Source organism: Olea europaea, unplaced genomic scaffold (genome assembly GCF_002742605.1).
Source record: "Olea europaea var. sylvestris unplaced genomic scaffold, O_europaea_v1 scaffold1005, whole genome shotgun sequence".
In the NCBI taxonomy this organism is placed as follows: domain Eukaryota; kingdom Viridiplantae; phylum Streptophyta; class Magnoliopsida; order Lamiales; family Oleaceae; genus Olea; species Olea europaea.
In genome coordinates, this window is record NW_019227368.1 from 44,544 (window position 1) to 56,404 (window position 11,861).

Consider the following 11,861-nt stretch of genomic DNA (forward strand, 5'->3'; position numbering starts at 1 on the left):
TAAATTTAAAGATATTCTTTATTATGTATAAGATGCTTTTTATAAATACAGAGTTTTTTGGAGATGTTTTTATGAACATGAGCCAAACATCGCTTTTGGGAAAACCTTTTTTGTTGCTTAATTAAGATTGAAATTTCAATAATTAATTGTAAAATGATTAATCATCATTTGTATTTCTGGTGTTCTAGTTAGTTTTAAGATGGTTCTATAAATGGGATTCTAAAATCTAGTCACCAAGAAATTGGTATCAGGAAATCACTTCACCAAATTATGTTGCTGAGTACTTAAGTTCACATGGAGTACTCGTGTGAAAAGCGCAATCAACTACAAGTGAGAGATTACGTTAGTCCTACACTCTGAAGGAAACTAGTCCTTTATGGAAGCTGATTATTACTTAATATATGTTCAGAACTCTTGAATCTTTGTTATTCTAACCTGAGAGCCTATAGAGTTCCTTGGCCTTTCTTTTCAAGGTGAAGAACTATTTTGGCTTCATTTTTAGGTGGTGAATTAATGTTCTGAAAATATGCTTTTAATGCTTATGTACGAACTTGCTTTGTTCAGAGAGGCGTGATCACATTGATAGAAATGAGTTCCAGTGGTTTTACAGCAGAAGTTACAAGCTTGTCTCCTAGTGCAACAGAAAAGGATGTCCACGATTTCTTCTCTTTCTGTGGTGCAGTCCAACATGTTGAAATTATCAGGTATAATCAGACTTAGTAACACTGCATTGCTTGGTGTAATATATTTTTGAACATTCCCAACACTTTTGAAGTCTGTGCAACTTATCAAAGCAATAAGAAAAATATCTGATTAGTTGCTCCCTTTGCACTTTTATATCCCGACACTGTCTCTGTTTCCTGTTTATGGAACAAAAGCAAACCTCTGTACCCTTTCTATCGGTTTCTCTCACGTTTTGCATATTTTTCGACTTTTTAGTTTGTAGACATATTTTAGAATATTCACCCCAGAGCTTGCAGGGCTTTCACAATTGGAAAAATCTTTATGGAATAATCTTCATATTACCTTTTCCCACCTTTTCCAAATTAAGGATGACAACAGCTCTGGTCGGGGATGGGTTGTGGTGCCTCATTTACTGCCTTTTTTTTTAAATAATTTTTTAAAGAAAAAATATTTTTGAAGTTTTTTTCGTAGATTATGTGAGCAAGTAGGTAATTTAAAAATTAGATTAATGGGTTTGGGTAATTGGTTTGGGTTTGGGTACAAGAAAGTTTGGCTAGGGTGATCTCAAACAAATTTTGATTTTCTTTAAATAACTAAAGAAAGGGGGTGAGGCAGGGATTCCCCGTCCCTGCACCACCCCATCCCAGGACAACAATTTTTTGCCACATAATTGCACCCTCGCCTTGACTAAGTAGGAATCCCCTCATAAATGGGGTGGTGCACCACACGGCTCTGGTTTGGCGGGGAAAAAAATTGCCATCCCTATTCCAAACATACGAATTCTGACTAAATAAACTGATATGTTTGCCAAAAAAGTTCGCTCATTCTTTTTTTGGTCATTTACCTAGGAGTACAATACTACAAGATCATTGAATAGAGTTTCAAAGGGTACAATTTAGTGATAGTGAAAGCTAAGAGTAGCTTTGAGGTTTCATGCTTTGCTTTGGTAGCTAAAGTTTTGTTTTTTTTATTTTTTGGGGGTGGCAGTATGATTGTAAGCAAAAATCGCCAAACTAGAATATCGAAGCCTAGTAACTGTTTAGAAATGTCGACTTTGTCCTACGTGGACTGTCAATGAAATGGTTTTGAAACAAACAAATTTTTTGGTTTGGGATTCACCATTTTAAGTGCACTTTGAGACCAAACTAAACCTTTGAAGAATTGGAACAATAATAAAAATGAAACCTTAGAATTTATGGGAAAGTTGGATGAATGTTAGAATCCTAAATTACAATTTTAATTTACGTTTTGAACTAAATATGCATAATTTATATTTTGTGTAATAGAGATTTATTATGATTTTGCTTTATCTTTTATTTTGTGTAGATTTAGCCTGAAAACGTAAACGGATCACTTTGTTGTTAGTTTTCATTTTGTGTTTTTAGCATTTAATTCTATACTTTATTTTATTTCTTTGTCGATTAAGTAGAAAGATTTTGCAGTCAATGAACAAGTCACACTAAAGTGAATAGGAAGGGAAAATATATATGATTATACCTGAGTTTATATTATGAAGAAATTGTTCGTATGAAGAATAAACCGAAAATAGAAAAAGCATAGTGAAATTTGTAGGTTAATTTGAGGAAACCTAAACCTCCGAATAATTTAGTATTTTGAGGAAACAAACCTCCCAAATTCAAACAATACTTTTGTAGTTATTTCTCCCTCTTCTCATTTATTTTCTTTGCTTTCTTTAAATGGAGATTTAAAATATGTAATTTCACTAACCCACTAACACATGATCCCAAATAGTTGGGAAGAAATACAGACATGAAATGTAACTACATTTATTCATTCTAACTACAAAAATAAAACTGAAATCTTAAATTCTAATATAAAATCTGCTTCACTAAAAACACAAAAAATAGACCCATAACACTCATCCCCTTGAAAACACCCTTGTCCGTTTCCAATTTATAATTAAATACGACAATTCTTCAAACCTCTTTTGGAGATGCTCATTCAAATCAACCGTAATTTTCATCTTCAAGTTTTGTGCTTGATTGGTAAAGGACCTTTTTGGTTTCCACTCAACAGAAATTTTTGGTAAACTGGTTGGATCAAATAGAGTGAAGTTGACCACATTGGGAAAGTAAGTATTGAGGGAGATGGAAGCACAGAAGGTTTGATTTGTCTTCCTCATGATTCTATCACTTTCATCACCACTTTCCTTGAGAACCAAGGATAAATGAGTGAATCTGCTCCGCTGCGTAAGTCCGAATTTCCTTGCCTTGTGAAGTTACAACACCAGAGCCATGAGGAAGGAATTTTGCACTACTACCCTCTTCATTATACGCGACTTCCTAGAACTCTTTATAACGCGAATTTGTTGAGCACTTTGAATTTGAAATGGCATCACAATATTTTCTTATTATTAAACAGTTTCATCATGTGTTGGAATTGCCACACTTTGAGTTTCAATCAAAGATGTAAAATTTCTTCAGCATGTTTGTGGTATGACTATCACTTAGTGATTGTTTCAATTTTGCTTCAGACGTTTTTGATATATCATTTATCTTGCTCGAAAATTTCTTGATTCTTTTTGTTCGATAATCATAGATTGCACCATATTCGCCAGTCGTTGCTCCATTATTCAGATTCACTTCTTGCTTTCTTGCCCGACTCTAATATCAAATGTTACAAACACGAATTGTTTGTAACTAAGAATAAAACAAAATAGGAAAAGAATAGCAAAATATGTAGATCAATTCAAGAAAAACTAATCTGTGAAATATATGGTATTTTGAGGAACCAAAAAACCTCCTAAATACAAAGAATACATTTGTGGAAGTAATTTCTCCCTTTGCTCATTTCATTTCTTTTGCTCTCTTGTAGATAGAGATATAGAATACATAGCCCTTGTTTGGCCCCCCATTATTATAATTTATTTTTCTCTCTTTTCTTATCATTCACACATTCTCCCATAAAATAATGTTGCACATAATCCCAAAAGTTCTTTTTCCTTTTTAACTGTGCATTCTTTTAAAAAAAAAAAAAAAAACACTATTCCAACTATTAAACTCTCAAATAATGGGGCCCGAACGAGTGCATAATCCCACAAACCTACTAACATCTTATGCCAAATAATTAGCAAGAAATGTAGAGATAAGTGTAGTTACCTTACTCGTTCTAACTACAAAATAAAAAACAAATCCTACGATTCTAAAATAAAAATAGCTTTACTAAAGATATGCAAATAAACCCAGAGCAGTTTATAACCATACCAAACCGTTTGGTTTTGGTTTGAGTTTTGCTCAAACTGTTCTCAACATTTTTGCTTAGGTTTAAGAATGTGTCAAAAACTGCCCAAACTGGACTGCTTTCACTCCTAGGTGGCGGTACTCTTTCTCCTCTGTTGATATAATTTTGAAATGGATTAGCTTCACATACTCAGTATACAATTGGATTCTAGTCATTGTTTCTGCATTTTTTTTTTTATTTAAAAATGTAACTATACATTTCTAGCTCCATTCTCATTAGCATCTATGCTATATTTTTTTATGTTCATGCTTTTATCTTACGTTCTTCGGAACTCTAATAATTCCTAATTAAAAGTGATATCTGTGGTTTTTGTTCAAACAGAGCTGGTGAATATGCATGTACAGCCTACGTGACATTCAAAAATCTTCATGCTCTGGAAACAGCAGTGTTGCTCAGTGTAAGTTCTGTTTTGTTTTTATTTTCACTGATGGCACAAGCATGCATTGCAGGGTTTGGTATTTAATAGGGATGCTTACATCTGAGTTACTAATTCTAGTTCTTTACTACTTTCATGATTTTTCTGGTGACATATTTCGTTTAATGACCAATATTGGCCCCTTTGAGCTTGTCATTCACATTTGAGGTCATCTGAGCTATTTATCTTCCCTAAGAGCTATTTTACCATCATGTCAATATAACTTTTTGTTTATCATTACTTTTCTTATGGCGTATGCACTTCACCATGAGAACAATAGGTCTTTTTTTGTTATAAAAGATATCTTACCTCTGAAAAATGGAAAAAATATTGTAATTAAGGTCATTTAGGTGAAAACTACATGCACCTTCTATCTTCAAATCAAAATTGTCTTGTAGAAATCTTGTCTTCATGGGGTTCTTGGAAGGCAAGGATTTATTTTTGGAAGGCAAGAGAAATCTTGGAAGGCAAGGATTATTCTTGGAAGGCAAGGTGCAACTTGGGTTGGCTTGCTTGGCACTTTGGCAGATCAGGTGGGAAGGCTTGGACCTTGGCTAGTTGGAGGCACATTCCGCGATTAACTGGACTGTGTGAAGAGGGGCCGGATCACAGACCTAAGGATTAGTCAAGAATTGGACACCTTGTAAAAAAAAAAAAAAAAAAAAAAATTGTCTTGTAGAAGTAACTGCAATACTTGATATGGATTTATACATTGTTCCAGAACAATATTAGGAACATGTCCCATTTTGGCAAGTATTTATACCTGTCATGATTTTCGCCAAGTTTGTACTGTTACACTTCACTATTCTCATGAATTTTTATGTCAAGCTGAATGCTCGTGTCGTCTATGTCAGGGAGCCACCATTGTGGATCAACCTGTATGCATAACCAAATGGGGACATTACGAGGATGGTGGTGATCTCTGGAATCGGACTACATGGAACCTAGAAGATGAAAGCAGTCCAAGTGTATGCATATTTGCTTTATTTTGTTGTTCAATTTGTTTTGCCCCTTGCTACTTTCCATCAATTCATTTACTATTTTAGCAGCATGCGCAAGAGCACTTGTTTGTTTCATCTGCTGGGGAAGCTGTGACTGTGACTCAAGATGTAGTCAAAACGATGATAGCTAAAGGATATGTACTCGGAAAAGATGCATTAGGCAGAGCAAAAGCCTTCGACGAATCTCACCAATTTTCATCAACTGCAGTTGCTAAGGTTGCTGAGTTGAGCGAGAGAATTGGACTCACCGACAAGATTTTAGCTGGGGTTGAAGCAGCAAGATCCGTGGATCAGCAGTATCACATATCAGATACTACTAAATCAGCAGTGTCAGCTACTGGAAGAACAGCTGCTTCTGCTGCTTCTGCTGTGGTTAATAGTAGTTACTTTTCTAAGGGAGCCCTTTGGGTGTCGGGTGCTTTAAATCGAGCTGCTCAAGTTGCTGCTGATTTGGGTAACCGAGATAATAACAAATGAATATTGGCCTAAACGGGTATATTCTGTTTCGTATAGCACCTCATTTGTCGCATTTTCTTGTCTATGTACAAAATTTCGGATGCGCTGAACTTTAGTTTTAGGCACTTTAGTGTTCCTTTCTGATGGATATCCAAACTGCTCTGTGTATGTGATAATTATATGTGCACTAAAACATTGAAAACACCTTCTTTTTTTTTTTTTTTTACCCCCTTATACGAAGCTCGAATCAGAGTCACGGTCAATGACTTGGTAAGGTTTAAGTCTTTTTACTAGAGTTAGGCCTTTGTCTCCCTAATCATTGAAAATTTGTCGCAGTGAAAGTAACAAAAAATATGCACCTTTATTAAAGAATATAATCAACATATTCGAGTTTCTTGAAGAGGGAATTTGAGTAAACGGATGACTATCTTAACCTTTAGTGTCTAGCCTAGAAATGACAAAGTAAATTAATTATTTTTTTCAGTAAATTTCAGGCTGTAGTTCATTGTGACTTTAAGCATGTTGGGTGGAGGATTGAATACTACTAAGTCTTTGTTTGCCATCTTTTAACAAATAAGCTTTTGTTTGGGTTTCATTTTTTCAAATTATAATAAAAAGAATAGTAATTTTTTGAAGAGTATGTAGTTAAAAAGAAAGGAAAAATTATTTGGTTTACGTGTAATATTATTTTATTGAAGAATGCAGGGTTAATGTGTGTTTGAGTCATATTATTTTTTAAGATTGTATTTTGGAGTAATAGATTGATGGAGAATGTGTGGTTAAAAATAAGGAAAAATTTTGGAGTTACGTATAATATTATTTTATTGAAAAATATGTTTTTGAAATGATGTCAATCACTGTTTAAGAATGCATATTTTTTTTTTTCAAATAATACATCTCGAACAAGGAATTAATAAGGAGAGAGAGGAATGAATTTTAATTTAATGAGGGCCAAACATGGATTAAATTGTTTGCTATAGTAATATTGCTCATCACATATTTATTTAATAAAATATTGTAAACACAAAAAAATAAATTTTATTTAAATTTTAACCACACATTCTTTAAAAATATTATTTAAAACTCTATAATTTCTTTCATAATGAGAGATAAACAGGCTCTAGATGAAAAATTTTGTTCATTAGATTATTTTGTCTTGTCTACTTAATATTTTTAAAACAATCATGTTATTTATACATTTTATTTGACGTTATTGTCGACATTGTGTCATGTGTTGACATATGATTGAATAATTTTTGAATCCAACACACTTCGCCAAAATATTTTTGAATTTACGAACAATATCATTCAAATTATCATCATGAAATGTACAAGAAATTTTATTTTTTGAGAAATTAAGAAGATAAAATTCGTTTATTATTCTATCAAGTCTAGTGCCTAGTACCACGCGCACCTTTTATGATGTGCTAGCTACCTAGATGCTAGGGATGGGTGACAGACGGTCACAGGAATTTTTTCTCTGAAAGTCCAAAAAAGGGGTGGTGACATTTTTCTTTGCTACCATGTCATTAGTACAATCCCACACTCCTTTTTTTCACTTGTCAGCACAAACTTTTGTCTGTGTTCCCTTCATGAAAATGACATCTTCCAACTCTCCTTGTTTTCTACTCTTCCATCTCCCTGTCCTCTTTCTTTCGAAATGTGTCTTTGATTCCTTCTCTCTTGAGTGCGAAATTCATTCAAGAAAAAATGAAAATGACTTTGCTTAAGATAAATTTGAAAGCATTAATTCAGTTTTCTTTCACACAATCATAGGAATTAGGGACATCACCATGATTAACATAATTTTGCAGAAAACGTGGGTGTAACATGTAATGCAGAGATGGTCAATACACCTTCATTTGTATACCAGCCTAAAAATCAAAATCAAGAATTCAAATTAACTCGTAAAATATCATAATTAAATCCACATATCAATTATACTTATTTATAAGGCCATTAGGAGTTTCAGATTAACTGAAATGCTGTTGGTCTAGCCATGGCCAGAATCCGGTTTGATCGTCCATGCCACATAACATACTACAGAAGCTTTCGTCTTTCACAGTTTGTTCCGGTTTCTGGCACTGAATAGCGGGTCTACACGACGCCTGGAAAAGTTGTGCCGCACCATTAGGCCTCATGGAAGGTGCAAAGAGGGGTCTGGTTGAGGGGTGTGTAGATAAAGGGCTGCCATTTGCTGGTGTTCTTGATATGTCTAGCTTAATATCACAACTGTTTTCACTTCTGTTACTGCAAGAACCTTCCATTTCTTTGTTCAGATTGATCAACTCCGTTGGTTCCCTCTTCTTCAGTGCCATTATCTGGAACAATTAATTTAGTAATCTAATATGAAGTTTTGTGCTAAATTATGATGCTTCCAAGATTTAAGTCTAGCATATTCTCATAGTTACATTGATAATAAAATAAGATAATCATAATCTAATAATTGTCTAATGATTTGTTTGGTACAGTTGTTAAGGATGAAAAAGAAGTTAAATTCTTTTTTACCGTAACGTCCAGCAGTCGAAACCAGATGCTCTGTGATTGGTTCCAATCCATTTACTCAAGGAAACGTTTCATGTTTTTTTGGATCTAATGTAAAACACAGAATATGTTAGATTTTTTTTACATACCTCAGCTTGAAGTTTCTGATTCTGTGCTTGAAGGGAATCATTATCTGTTTTAACAGCTTCAAATTGTCTCTTAAGAACTTCATAATCTTTCTCCAATTGCTTTGTCTTCCACCTTGCTCTCCTGTTTTGAAACCAAATCGCAATCTGTCTCGGTTGCAGGCCCAAAGCCCGAGCCAGCTGCATTTTCCTCTCGGGCTCGAGCTTATTCCCCAACTCGAAGTTCTTCTCAAGTGTCTTCACTTGATCCATGTTAAGCCTTCTCTTCTTCTCTCCCACTTGTAATCCATCGTCCGACATATAGTCTTCCCCATGATTTTCTTCACAAACATCGGGAAACATCGACGATCTCTTCCCCTCAAGTGAAACCACACCTGCATCAGTTCAAGAAGTGTCAAAAATCCAATTAAGATGTTGAAACATATGTACACAGTTCATGTATGTATATGTAGAGAGAGACAGAGAGAGAGAGAGAGAGGGGACCATGAAATTCTTGAGGGTTGCAATGGGGAAGAATTGGATTGAGAGAAGTGGAGGGTTGATGTTCATCTTCATTACGAGTTTGTAGCATAAAATTGGCGGGGAAGAAGGCCATTTTCCATGCAATTATGATCTACCTGTCATACTTTTAGAGAGAGAAAGGAAGAAAAATTGTGTGTGTGTGTGTGAGAGAGTGAGAGAGAGCTGTATGTATGTATAGACTCAATATATCCTTTCATACACAGTTCCTAGTTAACGTCAAAGAGAAAAATAATGTGGCCAGTTGGAAGGAGATTCACTGCTCTGATAGATAGCTTATATACCTTACATCTTCTTCTTCTTCATTTTTTATTTTTTTTTATATCTGCATGTTTGTGAGTGAGACGCGTCTTTTTCATCGTATCATGTTTTTACGTATAGTGTTCGGACCCCTTAATTTCTATCGTCCCTTTTATTCTCACGTTAAAGTTCGAACATATCTCTTTGGTATTCGATGAACATGGAAGAGTACATGTCACAATCCACAGTCTAAGAGGGGATATAATAAAAAGTGCAAAGTTTTTGAAAAGTTAAATTTATTGCGTGAAGTGTGGTGCATATTTTTCTACATGGACAGTTGTCATTGAATTTTAAGTTAAGAGGACAAGCACATTGTTGATTCCTTTGCTAAAGGGAAGAAAATGGGTGTGTGAAAGGGGAAGTGGGTGACGTACCAAGAAAAAAAAATAGTACTATTAAATGATTATTATAATAGTTTATTGTCCTTGATGGTTTTATTTAATTTTAAAGTTTAATTAGGATTGGAGGACTGCAATTAGAATACTTAAATGATTAGTTAATAATTTAGAGAAGAATCTTGAATCTAACTTACAAATACACGCAACATTTGAGGTTCACTTGTATGTTTGATATACTGCATTGAATAGTATTAGATATGACTAGTGATAAGCGATTAATGTTATCGATTATATTGGATAGTATGCAATTAAGCTTTTTGAAGTAACATTTGTAGAGGGATGATTCAAAATCCATATTACATAATTCCTGAATTAACATATCAATCTTGCACCATGATACGAAGAAAGAAAGCATGAGAAATAGAATTGGATAGGGTTTTCGGAGCTTGAACATAATTGCCTTTGTTTTGAAGACTTGGTTCATTTTTTATTTTTTTTCTTTTAAAGCAAACTCTGTGGAACCCGCTTAATTGTCCATTTCAGGAATAGAAGTGTGAAAATCACTTGTCAATTAAAATTTCCCTTGGACGAATTAGTTCATGAAGTTATCTCTGGTTCAAGCAAGTCTTCAGATGGTAGGCGTGAAGTTACTAGCACTTTGAATACAAGTAAGAGAATTGATCCTACAAAATATATGAATTAATAACATGGGGTTGGTTTGTCATGCAGAAAAGGATCCAATTACGAGCCTAATTGAATTTGATATGGGTTACATGTATTCAACGTTGTGTAAGCAAAGCTTCTAAAAGACGGAGTAGTAAGGCCTTGCCAATGCAGGTTATGGAATTCACGGAGGAGGTGGTGTGTTATGCTTATGGACACATCAATGGAGAAACACATGATTCAAGGGGCTTTGATTACCAAAAATTAGTTTAGACAACGACAACAGGCTTATCAAGTATCTAACTAAGTGCATGATGACATATAATATGATTCGAGCATATGGAATATAGTACTCATTTTAATGATTCTTTGCTAGCTTAGTCAAGTTCAATTATGGGTGTCAACGAGTCGAGTTGAGCCGGTTTGCGAGCCAAAATTTGAGGCTCGGGCTCGGCTCGAGCTTTTCTTGGCCCTAGTGGAGCCGAGCAAAAGTTCGGTAAAAAAAATGAGGCTCGACCCAAGCTTTCGGCTTGGGCCTTATTGAGCCATGCCGGCTCAATTTTTATTTTTTTGTTTTTTATGTTTTTTCCCCCCATAAAACAAAGGTTGCAGCCTGCTGTCTTTGTTTTGAAGGCAACTGGCTGCTGAATTTTATTTTATTATTTTTTTTGAGCTAGTTCGAGCTCTGCCTGGCATCCCAAGATGGGGCTCGGCCCGAGCCTTACTGAGCCTTGAGTCGGGCCAGCTCGGACTTTTTTCAGACTCGAGTTTTTTTCATAGAGCCAACGAGCCAATTTGCTATCCTTAGGTTCAACCACTCCTAAATTGTACTTTATTTGCTCTTGATACTCATAAATCATGCTACGTCAAGCAGTCGACTTGTATTTAAAAAAAAAAGAGAGTCGGTATTTTCATTTCAATACGGTATTAATGGGTTGTTGGCTACATCTAGTGCTATTTGGTGAATAGAAAGTTTGAACTCTAAAACAACCGAGTTGATTGCTCTATGAGACGGTCAATGAATGGTGCGAAAGTCCTCATTGGATACTGATTTGGGCAAATGCAATGCATTGAGAGTGGTATAATAATAGATCGTGAACAAGGCGACTTTTGTGTTGCTCTTCTCTTTGATGGTATTGTATAGGGATGGCAATGGGGTGGAGGAAGTTGCCCTGCCCCTCGCTCTGTTTCTTCGGACAATTTTTTACCTCGTTATCCGTTTAAGGCTAGGCTGGGTGGGTGGGACCTTGCTCGTTTAGTACCCGTTTTAATTTTTTTTTATATAATTTATTTTATTGCCCACATTCATTAAAGTGGGACAATAATATAGTTATTAAATTTTTTAATTTATCTATTTATTTTTTAAAAGTTAAATTATTGAAATATCTTTGGTAAACTAAGATTTTTATTGTTTATTATATTCATTAGATAATCTTAATTGCTATCTTCTATTAATATTAATGAAATTTCGTGGAGTTTTTCATTTGAAGAAAAAAAGGGGAGCGAGGCAGGGTCCCTGTTATCCGTACCCGCCCCATCCCGACCCGAATACTCGATAAAGCGGGTAATCCCCCCCCCCCCCCCCCCCCCCCCC

At 34.9% G+C, this 11,861-nt stretch overlaps 2 protein-coding genes across 3 annotated transcripts; one reads left to right on the forward strand and one right to left on the reverse strand.

The window, feature by feature from the left end:
- The first annotated feature begins 262 nt into the window (after positions 1–262).
- On the forward strand, positions 263–6,031 carry LOC111372518 (binding partner of ACD11 1-like). Of its 2 annotated transcripts, none has more exons than XM_022994865.1 (5): positions 263–473; positions 565–704; positions 4,267–4,342; positions 5,215–5,328; positions 5,407–6,031. In XM_022994865.1, the coding sequence occupies exons 2-5, from the start codon at positions 589–591 to the stop codon at positions 5,836–5,838; spliced, it is 738 nt and encodes a 245-aa protein (XP_022850633.1). In that variant the 5' UTR covers positions 263–473; positions 565–588; the 3' UTR covers positions 5,839–6,031. The 2 variants fall into 2 exon arrangements, with proteins under 2 accessions (XP_022850633.1, XP_022850634.1); XM_022994866.1 differs by having other exon boundaries at positions 357–473; positions 5,410–6,031.
- Positions 6,032–7,553: 1,522 nt separating this feature from the next.
- On the reverse strand, positions 7,554–9,237 carry LOC111372519 (homeobox-leucine zipper protein ATHB-13-like). The gene is made up of 3 exons (XM_022994867.1): positions 8,931–9,237; positions 8,451–8,821; positions 7,554–8,138 (listed from the first exon to the last, which is right to left on the reverse strand). Exons 1-3 carry the CDS (start codon positions 9,040–9,042, stop codon positions 7,791–7,793), a joined length of 831 nt encoding a protein of 276 aa, XP_022850635.1. The 5' UTR covers positions 9,043–9,237; the 3' UTR covers positions 7,554–7,790.
- Positions 9,238–11,861: the final 2,624 nt, after the last annotated feature.

What these genes read in the sequence shown, in the direction of transcription:
- LOC111372518 (XM_022994865.1), top strand. Translation starts at nt 589, where the DNA reads ATGAGTTCCAGTGGTTTTACAGCAGAAGTTACAAGCTTGTCTCCTAGT. An exon ending in CAACATGTTGAAATTATCAG is followed by an intron (nt 705 to 4,266) that starts GTATAATCAGAC and finishes TTGTTCAAACAG; the next exon opens with AGCTGGTGAATATGCATGTA. An exon ending in AAGATGAAAGCAGTCCAAGT is followed by an intron (nt 5,329 to 5,406) that starts GTATGCATATTT and finishes TTACTATTTTAG; the next exon opens with CAGCATGCGCAAGAGCACTT.
- LOC111372519 (XM_022994867.1), bottom strand. Translation starts at nt 9,042, where the DNA reads ATGGCCTTCTTCCCCGCCAATTTTATGCTACAAACTCGTAATGAAGAT. An exon ending in CAACCCTCAAGAATTTCATG is followed by an intron (nt 8,822 to 8,930) that starts GTCCCCTCTCTC and finishes GAACTGATGCAG; the next exon opens with GTGTGGTTTCACTTGAGGGG. An exon ending in ATCAGAAACTTCAAGCTGAG is followed by an intron (nt 8,139 to 8,450) that starts GTATGTAAAAAA and finishes TAATTGTTCCAG; the next exon opens with ATAATGGCACTGAAGAAGAG.